Genomic DNA, 14551 nt, shown 5'->3' with positions numbered 1-14551 from the left:
TGTCTGAATTTATTAAGTCTTTAAGTAAAATTATATCTTGGTATAAAGTCACTGAACTTAATACTTTAAATTAACCTTTAAAAGGTTAGTAATGCGATACAAAAGATCAGCACTGCCCACTGCTGAAGGTAATATCCATTTGCTAGCTAATGTTAGTTTGATTTTAAATGTATCTTTCTCTTCAGCTATTTAAAATGATCTTTTCAATGATTTCTTTTTACATTGTATTTAAAAAAAATACTTGGCACAGATTGCAACCTAAATGAGTGGGCTGATACAAAGAATGTTGAAATTCTTCTATACAAACCTAGAAACCTTACTACGAGTCATTGTTTCTATTCTTTTCATTCTAAAATACTGTGTGTGTTTCAATGTACACACACATAGATATTTCATTAGTATAATCATAGCACACAATTAAGCACTCTACTTGTTTCCCTGAGCTACTCAGAGCTTAAGGAAATATATGTATTAAAATATATATTTTTATCTCTTGTATCCCAAACATTCCCTCATCATGCAGTGGTTGAAATTCACACCGTTCTACACAATTGTAACTTTTGGATTCACTTCCTTTATGTTACTGAAGTTTTTTGTAGTTTTCCCATTGCCTGGAACTTTCCAGAGACTGAACTTATTTTTAAAAGATTGTTAAAATGTGATAGAAAGCAGGCTGGATTATTTTCTTTCAGACAATAAAATTATGATCGCTATTTTTAATTGTAATGCAAACATACAGTATTTTTTAAAACCATCAGAGTAAAGGAGTTACAAAAAGAATAGAGTGGAGGATGCTGAGAGAAAGACTGGTAAAAGTCTGAAACAAATGACTATTCAATATGTGTCAAAAAATACATAGGGGGAAAAGCTTGTTCTTCTAGAATGCTACAAGCTTTCTATTTCTGATTCTTTCAAATTTTCTTGGGAGCTCCATAATCTCATTTAGCTGATTGAAGGGTTGTGATATGTTTGTTATACAGATAGTCCTCAGTGCCACAGTTGGGGGTCAGCACCATGGTTGCTAGGCAGAAAATCATATGACCATGATGAACTTACGATGTCATTTCCCATCCGCTCATTAAGCAAAACATCATGTGACCACAACTTATGATTTTATTTCTTTATTCTCCATTAATTCTGCTTGTCACAAGCCAGTTGGGAAGCACACAAATGGCAATCACATGATCATAGGACATTATGACTATCATAAATGCAAGAATTAGTTGCAAGTCCCTTTTTTTCAGCATCATAACCTTGAAAAGTCATTAAACAAGGCAGTCAGTAAGCAAGGACAATCTGTATGTGCAATCAGCCTTGGGAATGACCCAGTAGCTCTAATTGGGCAAAAGGAAGTTCCTAGTTTGCACAATAAGAGGGATATTCTGGAAGGGACTTCCGGAAGCGGCATCCACACAGAGAATGGGTTGTTCACAGGACAACCTGTATGTTAGAATTAAATTCCCATAATTGCATGCCTGCACAAAGAAAGTGAGTCATCATATCTGAATGGCAGCAGGTTGGGTCCAAAGTATGCAGTGCTGGCAGCTCTGTTCACATTACTCATTTCAGAGTAAGACTGCAATAAGCAGGTCTAAAACCAGTAAGGAAATAAAACAGTTTTCCATATATTTTTCAGTCGGTTTTCTTGATCTTTCTTTTACACTCTCCTCCCGTTTGCTTTGCCCCATCCCTCTTTCTCACTTGGTGAGGCATATTGAATAAATTCTGAGCCTTGACAAGAGAAGGATTCAGGACATTCTGGGTGATAGGCAGTTTGTTTAAGTTAAAATGTCTTGTAGCAATTCGCTTCTTCTTCTAAACATAGCTTTATTTTAGTTTTATTTTTCATTATACATGTATTATATTTTATGAAAGGGAATAAAATACAAAACAGCAAAAAACAGAAAAACATACACCCAACAGTAACAAAAAGAAAAAGGGAAAAAATGTGTTTACAAAAGAGAAAATAATGACCCAAACAACAGTTAAGTCCAACATTAAACACAGGAAAAAAATCCATCCTGTCTGGCTGCTGAAAAGAAAATGTAAAAACCTCATAAATTCTCCTCCTTTTGCATAATACCGTAGTTATAAACTTTCTCATCCTTATTTAATAAGAAAAATATATAACCAAATATTTCAAACGAGGTCTCTATCTAATAATCGAATCAAGCCAACCTCTAATTTATACATAAAAAATGAAAGAAAAAAAGTAAAAAAAACACAAAACAATAGTCAACAGGTTAGCCCAAATATTACACTAGTCTTCAAATGTATCCAACACCTTTCTCCTTCTATTGTCCCCACAACAGCCACCCTGTGAAATGGGTTGGGTTGAGAGAGAGTGATTGGCCCAAAGTCACCCAGCTGGCAATCTTAGCCCAGTCAAAATATGTAGACTTTTCAGCAGAGACAAGCGCCCCAGAAAATCCAACACTATACCTGGATTTTTCAGTTCCATTCAACTGAACACGTAGCCCATTAAGAGTAGGTATGCAGTTGGAGGATAGGCCTGCCTTATGCTAACTGTCATTTTCTTCTTTTGCAAACACTTCCAGGACTTACGGATTCCATCGGCCTTGATAAGCAAAAATTTAAAAGAATGGTGCGCATTTATCATAGTCAACACTGCAAGAAAACTCAAAGTCAGATGGGATTCTGCATCCTCCTTCATGATGGCAAATCTTTGTAGGAATGAAGAGGCAGCCTTACATCTTTGCAAACTAAATTGAGTTTCTCCATTCCCAGAACTTTGTCGTCACGAGGGAATGATAAAAAGTCCCATACTCTCCTTCTTACAAAGGGTAGGATCTTACCAGTGCTGCGTGTTTTAAAATTCCTTTCCATCTTAGACATTGATAAGTACTTCAATAATGTTGTGCACTAATTAAGATAAGAATATTGATATATTTTTTTGGTTGTGGAAGTTTGTTCTCCTAGTCAGGAGAATCCATATTTCATTTTTATAATTAGGTAAAGGTAAAGGTCAGATCCTGAAGCTAAAACTCAAGTACTTTGGCCACCTAATGAGAAGGAAGGACTCACTGGAGAAGAGCCTAATGCTGGGAAAGATCGAGGGCAATAGAAGAAGGGGACGACAGAGAATGAGGTGGCTGGATGGAGTCACTGAAGCAGTAGGTGTGAGCTTAAATGGACTCCAGAAGATGGTAGAGGACAGGAAGGCCTGGAGGAACGTTGTCCATGGGGTCACGATGGGTCGGACACGACTTCGCAGCTAACAACAACAACAAAGGTAAAGGTAAAGGTTCCCCCGCACATGCGTGCTAGTCGTTTCCGACTCTAGGGGCCGGTGCTCATCTCCGTTTCAAAGCCGAAGAGCAATTACTTAATTGTTAATTTTGGGACATACATTTTATTAATAGCCAGAGCAGCTTACTGGTGGAACATCCATGCAAAGTCTTGGGAGTTGTTTTTTAAAGAAAAATTAAGTGGAATCAAGAGTACCTTTCTTATAATCTATGGACAAATATTAAAGAGCAATAGCACTTAGACTTATACACTGCTTCATAGTGTTTTACAGTAAGTAGATACATGGGTTGTATACTTGTAGACAACCAGCAGACTCTCATTTAATGCTTAATATTTAATGAAGTATTCCCTCAAGTGGGAAGAACATATTTCCCTAAAATATAAATGTCCTAGCTATTATGGTTCCTTTTTCTCCTCTACAGTATTGTCTGGACTTGCTGATTCTTGCTGAATCAGCACGTGAAAGTCATGGCCTACAGGTTTTGGCTGGTGCACCATTTGTGGCGAGTCTTAGACAAATGGGCAGTGGCCACTGTAACTCACTCTTTAAGGGGATGCTCTTGAAGACTATTCAGAAGCTATAGCTGGTGCAAAATGCAACAGCTTGTCTGATCATAGGTAAGAGCCATGTAGCCATATCGTATCACTGTTGGGAGCAGTGACTATTTGCTCCTGTGTGACTTTAAAAGCTCTGTTCTATCCATTAAAAGAAAGTTATCATCTTCCCTTAATATTAGTGAACTAAAAGTATATAAAAGAGCTGCCCTGTTTTAAGCATCACTTCTGACATTTGGTTCACACTGCTGCACAATATGAATGCATAGGTGTATATAATATCTGTATCATGAGTCTGTTTCTCTGCCTACATATGGAAATATAAGCTGCATTGTGACAAACCGTTTTTCATTCTCCAGCTACAGAAATATGACTATATTTTGTTATGCATTATATTTTCTCTGATATCCCAACACACGATAGTGCCATATTTGTAATGTGGTGAGATGTTATGCAGTCTTTAAATCGAAAGTGTGTAGACCCCCCACCATCCAGTTATTTATTTTTAGTTCTGAGTAGGCATCTAACAATATATGATTATCAGACATTTAAGGAACAAAAATACTAAACGTAAGTAGAAAATTAGGCTTGCTCCCTTATCTCTGAAAGGAGAAAGCACATCATTCATTATCGCTCACATTTGCACTGATAGTGTTAACTGAATTCAGACTACACACAAAAAATAAATACAGGTGCTAAAAATACAATGGTTATATTTATGACCAGCAGGATATTCTTTCATTCAAATTGACTTGACGTGAAATGTATGAGTAAGGATCCACAAAGATTTTTTTTTCATATGAGACTCTTTGTTTGACCTGCCTTAAAACATAATAATGTATTAATGAGTCATTTTAAAAAGATCATATTAATTTCCCTATCTGTGGTCGTAAAGACAGCATATACCTAATCAGGTTTGCCCTTTCAATTAAAGTTGTCCTAGGACATTCTATTTAGTCAGCACCCTGAATGGATCATTAAAATTCTCGTTCGGTAAGAGTTGTGAACGGAGCACTGTTGTTTTTAAATTCCATTAAATCCAAATGGTCTTTATCGCCCCATGACCACTGTGACTTCAATCAGCCAATTTAATTACCTTACAAAATTGTTGGCACACGGAGCAAAGAAAAAAACAGGAAGGGCTGTGACGTTATCAAATTGAAATCTTCCTCTCTGCTCTTTAATCTGGACCAGTCAATAACCATGCTCTGCATCTCTTTCCTTCCTTCAGGGGACTCTTAACCTCCACTTTCCTCCAAATGTCTTGCTCTTTTTTTTTTCTCTCTCTCTCTCTTTCCCTTTTTTTTTTTGCTTTTAGCATTTTACTATTGAAGCCTTATTTTCTACCTTATTGCAGCCCTTCCCTTTAGCGCACAAGATTTCCCCTGGTCCCTGGTAACCAAATAGAGGTGGGTGAGTCTGGGCTTCTCATGGTTACCTCTAAGCAGCTTTTCTACATCACCCCTAAATCAAAAGGTCAAAATTATCTCCCGCTATACAAACATCTTCAAGCACAGTTTAAGCACCTGCAGAAAAATAGTGAGGGGGTAACGATGATTTATTCAATTTTAATGTGTTAATACATAATTCAGCTTGACTTTTATTTTCCTTTGCAGAGGATTGACTGCAAGAACCAGCAAGAATCATTTTCTGGACTGAGAGAAAACCTTTGTAAAGAAATCTGACTTGAAGCCCCTGCTGTGGGCACATTCAAGGAAAAGACACTATTACCATTCAGGAAAAGAGCACGGAAAGCGCATGGACAGACCCAATACCAGCCTTTTTCACTCCCTGTACCTATAATAATGGCTTTGTAAAAGCAACCATCCAGCTGTCAGTACTATATCATTACATCGCCATTAGCAAGAATATCGTGCAGGCCATTCTGTACTAAAGCCCTCGCTGGGTTTTATTTCCCATCATCAAGGATAGAATAGAAGGGGAGATTTAATTCTGGCTGTCTGCATGGCCATTTTCATTTCTGACTTCTTTCATCTACCCCCAAGAAAAGCAACAATAACACACCTTCACTAATGATCAGGTCACATTGTTTGTTGTCACTTCTGATATTCTAACCAGAGACCATTTCCAACTGCCTTCAGTTAGCTGTTCTAGCAGAAGTCGCACCAAAGAGTTTTAGTTTTTACCTTGTCTATGAAAGTCTCTATTTCTTAACCTTCCTATAAAAGCGTGAGCATCCTTAACCGGCTGCCAGGACTCTCAGAATGTGCTCGATAATGGAATGCCATTATTTCAACCATAATCTTTAGAGTGCTCTAAAGTTTTAAAGTGCTAGGTACAGGTGACAATCCATAACAAGATTCACTACCTTGTGCTGTCAAGTTTAACTCTCCAAAAGATATAGTGGATTCAAGATTTGGCTGTCACCACTACATAACCAGAATCTTTTCTGCTCCAGAGGAGTATCTGTATTTTGTATAAATGTTCTCCCTGGCTCCAGTAACTAAATTCCCCTTGTCAGAATATTCACTAAAACAGCATATTGTTTAAAGGTCATGTACAAACAAAAACAACAGTCATAAATGTTAACATCCTTTTATGCCCAGTTTGTTCCTTTCGTTATTCAAGATGCCTGTTATTATATCATAATTTTCCAAAAAGGTAATCAGGCAGACTTGAATCAAGAGGCCTGCAAGTTCAGAATTTAGAAAAATGCACGCACAGTAAAAACATCAGAAGTCCTTGAAAAATCCAAATGACAAAATGCAAGAGTCTTTCTACTACAAAAAAAAAATGACTCTCAAAATGTTACTTTACCAATTTTCTGAACTCGGTTAAAAGTGCTGATTTTAATTTTTAAGTTTGTAAACTCTTGTTATTTGCTAAGTTTTTTATCTTGTTTCTGGACCTAACAGCCTAGATGAGAGTCCTTCTGAAGATGATCTTGTCACTCATGCAGGAAAGTTCAATCACTCTATCACTTCTAATCTACCCTCTCACAAAGCACAACTGCAAAACCTAAACTTCCAAGCCAGGTGCTTCCAAAGCATTGAAATTCAATTTACTTTTGATAAGTGAATTGGGAAAATCAATTATCTTAATTTAATTAACTTTAAAATAAATAATGCCTTTGTTTCATCCTGGCCATGCCTACCTTTTTTTTGGCATCCAACCCTTGAATGACAGTCTAAATCAGACATGTCAAACACAAGGCCCGGGGGCCAAATCCGGCCCGCGAAGTGGTTTCATGTGGCCCGCGAAGCCATCCTGGAAACAGTGAGGGAACGGCCCCCACTGCCTTGGCCCTGGCCCAGAGACCCTCCTTCTGCCAGAGACCCTCAGATCTGTCCCACTCCTGCCCAGGCCCCCATAGGCACCCTTGATGCGAACAATGTAGAGCTGGCCACGCCCACCCAGTAGGCCATATGCACTCTAGCCACGCCCACCCAGTAGGCCACCCCACCCAGGCCATACCCACCCGGCCCCCTGAGGGCAACCGCAATGCTGATGCGGCCCTCAATGAAATTGAGTTTGACACCCCTGGTCTAAATGCAATTCTTGATCTATATTTCCTTTTGTAGTACTTTCATCATTCTAGCCATTATCTGTCCACTGCAGGATAAAAACCTCTTCTGCATGTTTCCAACCAATATGGTCTTGAATCTTTGTAGGACATATCTGCTTTGAAGCTAGAGCTGACCCTTATTCTTATTCTTCAGTATAAGTATATCTTTTTCAATTTGAATCTTCTTTTAACCATTCTTTCATATTGCTTTGCTGTGATTTTTTTCTATTTTTTTTATTACAAACAGAGCTTGTTGCATTTTTAACAGTAAGAGAGAAACCAAAGGCTATAATAATAAATAATTGGTTCAAAATATAAAAATAATAAAATATGTTGCCCCCTCGGTTGCCATTATTATATATTTGAATACCCTTCCTAGTTTTAGGAACAAAGAAGCCCAAAGAAGACAATACAAGAAGAAGAAGAAATGAAGAGATGCTACATTTTGTGGCAATAAGTAATGTACTACTCCCTCTAAGAGGTGAATAATGTAGGATAATTTAGATCAAAGTGAAGAGTAAACGCAAGTCTTATATGCACCATAGCTTTAAAGATAATTTGTTTGTGAGCGCTCAAAGGCTATACCTCATGTTGGGCCGCAAAGCAATTTCAAAGGAAAATAAATGGTTAATTCACAACAAACAAAGAGCCTTGGTGGAGCAGTGGGCTAATGCCTCCTTAAGTAACACCAGCTGCCTGCAATTAGTGCAGGTTCGCGTCCCACCAGGCTCAAGGTTGACTCAGCCTTCCATCCTTCCGAGGTAGGTAAAATGAGGACCCAGATTGTTGGGGGCAATTAAGCTGACTTTGTAATAATGCCGCTTGGGGTGTGTGTGAAAGCCCTAATAAGCAGGCATATACATAGAATGAAGGCTACTGCTAAGCTTGTAAGCCGCCCTGAGTCTTCGGAGAAGGGCGGGATATAAATGGAATTTTAAAAAAAACAAAAACATGGAACTAAGTAATGCAGACCTCCTTGTCTTGAAGCTCTTCATCGTAGAGATGATGGTGATGATGATGATGATGATGTATTGCCAATTCATGTAAAGAGAAGGTTAGTATTATATTTCCAAAGTGTTTGATTCTATATTATATGGTACTTCATTAGTTATGACTAATAGTTCCAAAGGAAGAATGGGGTATTCATGCTGTTTGTGACATAATCTCAAAAGAAAAATATACATGTTGTCTAGATTTTATTCCTTCCGCAGTAACTTATTTTCCACACTTCTCAGGAAATTTATTTCTATGCTGTATATATTTTTATTAACTTTGTATCAAATTTTAAATTCTGAGTTATATCTCTCGGTCTCTGTAGTCCATTGTTATGGAATTACAGAAAAACACCATAAACAGATAAAAATTGTATTTGCAGTCAATCTTTATGGTCCATTGTGCATGTTGTGAGTAAAATCAATTTAGGATTTTATAGAAAATATCATGAAATGTTTGAAACAATTCAAAATTTTCTATAAACTGAAAATGTTCTATGCATTATTCTGGGAGCAGCTAATAAAATATTATATTAGTGTTCATGAAAACTATAGATTACAAAAACAATCAGAAAATCTATGTTCATTCACTTAGGAGATAGAATGCCTCTTCCAAGATCCTGGTTATTTAGCAGCAAGAATATAATTTAACTCAAAGAAACAACCTGTCTACTTTTATGCCACAGCTATTATTCATATGCAAATGTATGCAAGTAGATGAATTGAATACATGTAATCTAATATAGTACCTATACATTGGTTGTGATTTCTTTAATAAGATGACATGCCTAAATTTAATAATTATTTTCTTAAGACTGATAGTTCTATTGTACAGAGACACTATTATGAACAGCTTGTTGAAATACATAAATTTTCATGCCAGCAGGAAAAGTTTACAGATGTTTAAGTGAGGAAGTAACTGTGTATAATAGGTTTGGCATAAAACTGATTTCAAAAGAGAAATGCTACCAGTTTTTCAAAAAAAAAGGAGAGCAAAAAGCCTCAATATTAAAAACATGAAAGTCATAAAAGCATGAAGCTGAATTGTGCACATCGATGCTTAGAGATAGGTGTGCAGTTTTACAGAGGACAATGCAAAACAATGGAATGAGCCTTCCATTGTATCAGCCTAATCTGCCATAGATTATGTTTTTATGATTAATTTGATTACTTATTTATTTTGGTGGTTGTCCTTGTATTGCTGTCTTGTTTTCAACTCTGTAAGTTGGCCAGGAGAACACTGGTATGGTGGTTTAAGCATCAGGCTAGAACCTGGGAGACTTTTGAGTTCTTCCTGCCTTGGCACCAAGCCAGCTGGGTGACTTTGGGCTAACCACTTTCTTTCAGCCCTAGAAGGAGGCAGTGTCAAACCACTTCTGAAAAGCCTTGCCAAGAAAACTGCCGGAACTTTTCCAAGCACTCTCTGAGAGAATCCCACAAGATGACAGGGTTGCAGACACCATTGCATAGAAGAATAAATAAATAAATAAATAAATAAATAAATAAATAAATAAATAAATAAATAAATAAATAAATAAATGCTTCCCATAGTCCAATGAGATGAACAGCTACATAAATGTATTAGACTTTTTTTGGGGGGGGAGTTTTCAAAAGACCATGTATTTTACCCAGTTCTGAAATGATACCGCAATGTACTTACACTCAGTGGTAATTCTAAAATAAATCAGTGCTAAGCAAGAGCCTTGGTGGAGCAGTGGGCTAATGCCTCCTTAAGTAACACCAGCTGCCTGCAATTAGTGCAAGTTCACATCCCACCAGGCTCAAGGTTGACTCAGCCTTCCATCCTTCCGAGGTAGGTAAAATGAGGACCCAGATTGTTGGGGGCAATTAAGCTGACTTTGTAATAATGCCGCTTGGGGTGTGTGTGAAAGCCCTAATAAGCAGGCATATACATAGAATGAAGGCTACTGCTAAGCTTGTAAGCCACCCTGAGTCTTCGGAGAAGGGCGGGATATAAATGGAATTAAAATAAAATAAAATAAAATAAAAATATATTAAAATATTTGTGTGGAAAGAAGTGCCTTCAAAATTAAGGACCGTTCACTGAACCGCACACCCTCACAAGTGTTTAGCTTTTGTTTGTCTGCCACCTTCTCTTAAAGAAAGAATCTAAAGATTGAAAGCTTTCATCAGATAGTTTAAATAAATATCTGGAAGACCAATTTGAGACTCCCGCAGCATCCTTTTGCTTCTGCTGGTCCTGGGACTGCCCCATTGCAATAAATCTTTCCTTGGGCTTTTCTCTCACTTTAATGACCCTTTCAGATCTGAATGTAACCACCAGGATGGTGTTCTAAATCTTTTTCTTTCTTTCTTTCTTTTTTGAAGGCTTTTTCCCCCTCAGAAAGATTCAGAAATTTGCATGTTTGTTGGTGGCAAAGAATAAGCTAGAGAAACAACAGGCAGCCAAAAGCAGATCTGTTTTCTTGGCCAACAATCTGAATTGGCATTTGGTTTTTATTTCACTGGCCTAGATGGCCACTGGCCTTGGTTTCTCTTGCTCTCTCTTGCTCTCTCCCTTCCTCAGGACGAATTATTATTGTCTAACATAGGGCTACCACTTCTAGGCTGCAGAACCACTAACTTACTGTTACATGCATCTAATGGCAAGAAATACAAAAATAAGGGCAATTTTTAACCACTAACATAGTAGCTCTATTCTAGCCCCACTTTCCACAAAGGATGACTGTACAAATGCTGTACAACACTTATGTGCAAGTGTTAATGGGAGAAGCACAGGCAACCTCTGTCTTGATTTATGTGTAATGGAGTTAAAGATTCCCAGAATAGCTCAGAGGAAACTTGGGGAGGAAAAGAAATGGCAAAATTATTTGCTCACTATGCTTTAGGTCAGCAGTTGTCAACCTTTTCTTCACCGTGGACCCCTTTAGATACCTTTTGTGGCCAAGGACCATGGCCCCAGACCACCAAGACTTAATTCAAGATTTAAATCATAACATTTCTTCAAGCCTTTGTGGACCCCTTGTAACAACATTGTGCCCCTCCCCCCAGGAGTCTGTGGACCACAGGTTGAGAACCACTGCTTTAGATCAAGGAGCAAAAATACCAGCTGAAGCCACAGGAGAACTAGTTGTGATGGAGCAATTAAGATGCCCCAGGAATAGGTTCAAGTCCGCCCTCAGACACAGAGACCCTTTGGATGACTTTGGGTCAGTTGATATTTCTTAGGCTTGTTCTGAGAAAAATTGGTGGAAGAGTACAACATATTCCCTTGAACACCTGGTGAAAAGATAACAGTCTAACATGTGTTGGATGAGGCAGGGAGGAGAAGGAACAGAGTAAAAAGAGCAGGGGACTGGTGGTTGGAGAACCCCTACTCCCAATGTTCCACATTCAATGGAGTAGAAAGAGCAAAGAGCCAATGTCTAGGCATGTTCTCTTATCTGCTCAAAGGATGCTTTCTTCCTTTAGCCAGATATTCCATCTGAATGGAACTTCTGATTATTTGGGTGGATCTCATTCGTTTTCCATTTCCCTACACTGGTTGTTTCCTACTCCAACCATCCAAGGAATTGCTTTTATTGAAGTTTGAGCACACACAGTGCCTGCACACACACACACACATGTCAATGTTTCAACAAATTATTTTACATTCTCCAGTGAAACCAGGCAATGTGCACAGCTGACAATTACCAGGGTGCTCTCTCCTCCACTATCTCCAGTTTTGTTGCCTCTGATCAATAAAACTATGCTGGGAAAAGGCAACCTCTGAAATCTCCAGATTTCCTGCCTTTTCTGCCTCAGACATCTTCTGTGGCAGAAAAAAAAAGCTCTAGTTGCTGTTTATTCATATCTCTTTTACCCAGAACATAGTTTGGGGACCAGGAATGGTACCTGATTCCAATGAAGTTGAGAAAAAATTAGATGGGCTTAGGGTCCATTGCTCCCCCATTGGAGTTACACAGACTTAACACACCCAGATCAATCTTCCACTGGACAACTCTGGAGAAGTGAAAAGGAACCTCTGGAAAAAAAATTCCAATGCTTGGCGAAGGAGGGAGTGAAAACTTCATTGTCTGATCAATTAACATTTCACTGCAAACTATTCCTTGAAACAAGCCTGATGGGATGCAGTTGCCCACACGGGCAGCTTTAATTAACCCCACAGAACCTCTCTGGTGAAAGTTGCAGGGAAAGAACAATACTGACAATCCGAAAGCCCAGCGGATGTCATTGCTCAGTCACGCTTAGTGACGGTGTTCCTGTCATGAGCAACATTTCTCTGCTTGGTGCTTTCAGCAGGCTACGGATCAGTTCCCTGCAAGCCATGCCCCACAGGTGTTTCAGAACTACCTCGTGCCTCATTCGAAAGCAGGAGGGGTTCCTGAAGATGGTTGCTAAGAGCAACGGGTTTTGAGGGGGGCCAGGAAGAGAAAGAGGCAGGAAAGATAGCTAGGAATAATCTAGCTGGCCACATAAAGACCACTTGAGCATCCTCACTGCTCCCCTGATCCCAGCTGCGCGCACACACAAAGCAGAGCTGCTGATGCCCACTGGGAAGGGAATGTTTTAGTGGCAGGAGAAGACAAACACGCCTTTATTCCAATATTATTTATCCCTCATTGTCCTAATACTGTAACAACAATCCAGAATGATTCCCATCGACAGGAGCTTAGCTGTGGGCTGCTTCAATAGGCACCAGTGTCTCCACCTTAACTTTTTCTTTCTGCCAGACCAACTTTTCCGGGATAGATTTACTGCCACAGATGGATGACAAAGACGCCTGAGCGTGAACCTTTCCTCCCCAGCATTTTCTAATTTACTTGTATTTTACTCCTCCCTCCAAAGCTGGATTCACACGCTGCTTATTAAATATCAAGGAGCGATAGATTTCTCAAGGAGGCGGGATGGAAAGAGAGATATAAGCTCTTTTGAAAAAAAAAGTAGAGACTTTAAAAAAAACAAAAAACCAACAGCCAATACTACCGCTGACCACAGCCATCCAGCACCTCTTTCGGAAAGAAAAAAAAACTCTGACCTTCAGGATCCTACTAGAGAGTGACTACTTAAGGACACAGTATTAACACCTCCAGCCCAGGGACTCTGCTCCTAAAGAACTTGCCTACAGCCCCACTTTAGAAGCCCCCGTCCTTCTCTGCCACTGGCTTCTGGGGCGGGGGGGGGAGTTCCTAGATTGCCGTTGTAAGGCACGCTTCCTCCCGAGCAATGCCCTTGCCTGGCTCAAGGTGTGCGTGCTTCACCTTCTCGACATCGGTGAAGAACCCTTCACAGATCATTTGATGGAAGGCGGAATGGGGCGGGAAAGAAAGTTCAGGAGTTTCCAGAACTGCCAGCTCGCCAACAATTGACCCGCGGCTTGTAAACCAAGGAAACGGCGCGAGAGGGACCTTTCTGTCCCGACCGACATTTCAAGCTGGAGCGTCTGACTCAATCAGACGGACAAGGACTTGGATCCCGCCAAATCAGAGCCAGCCAACTTCGAAACACCCCCAGATGCTCCCGCGTACCCAACTGCAAATCGGAAAAGACCACACAAAGCCAGCTTTTTTTTTCTTTTCTAAAGAGAAGTCCAGCCCGCCCGGCTTGGCTTGGCTTGGCTTGGCTTGGCGGGGCGGGCGCTCCTGGCTAGTGGCTCCCCTCCGCTTCTTTCGCTTGTTAGCCGCTTTGCTTCGAAGTCAGACGATCGGAGGGGCGCCTTAAATGCAACCGGGAAGAGTCTAAACATCGATTAGCCCGGAAGTAGCTTCATCTCCTCTTCCCTCCGACCTCCCTTTCCTTCCCTGACAAAATCCTGGGGAACACGCATAAGGCAAAACCGAGTGGGGGGCGAGGAGGAGGAGGAGGAGGAGGAATAAACGGCCGCCTTACCGAATCTCAACACATGTGTGGTGCCTTGAGAATATCCAATCCACATTAAGCAAAGCAGGAGCCGAGCGGTGCCTCTGAAGACTGGATGAGTTAGAATCGGGGAAATAATCTTCATGGTGTTTTCCTACGCACACCCGCGTCGCTTCCCTTTCGGGCCCCCTTTGCTTCAGCGTCAAGGTTTCCCCCGCGGTCGGGTTAAAGCGCCAAGGAGCCGTGGAGAAGAAGTGCCTGGCCCTGAGACGCGATCACGGCATGGTCACACCGAGGCAAGGGGACTCTCTCCGCTTCCCGACGCCACCAGCCCAGCCTGCATGATCTTCATTCACTGCGCCAAGGA

General features: G+C 40.1%; 1 protein-coding gene across 1 annotated transcript in view; it reads right to left on the bottom strand.

The window, feature by feature from the left end:
- GRIK2 (glutamate ionotropic receptor kainate type subunit 2) overlaps positions 1-14329 on the bottom strand; it is a gene marked incomplete at both ends in the record, with an annotated part of 565573 nt that extends 551244 nt beyond the window's left edge. The window contains one exon of the mRNA XM_081312641.1: positions 14215-14329. Coding sequence (XP_081168767.1) covers positions 14215-14329 — 115 coding nt within the window. The remainder of the gene's footprint in view (positions 1-14214) is intronic.
- Between the last annotated feature and the right edge of the window lie 222 nt (positions 14330-14551).

This window comes from Vipera berus (genome assembly GCF_964194415.1).
Source record: "Vipera berus genome assembly, chromosome: 1".
Taxonomy (NCBI): domain Eukaryota; kingdom Metazoa; phylum Chordata; class Lepidosauria; order Squamata; family Viperidae; genus Vipera; species Vipera berus.
This window is presented reverse-complemented; position numbering and strand designations above follow the sequence as displayed.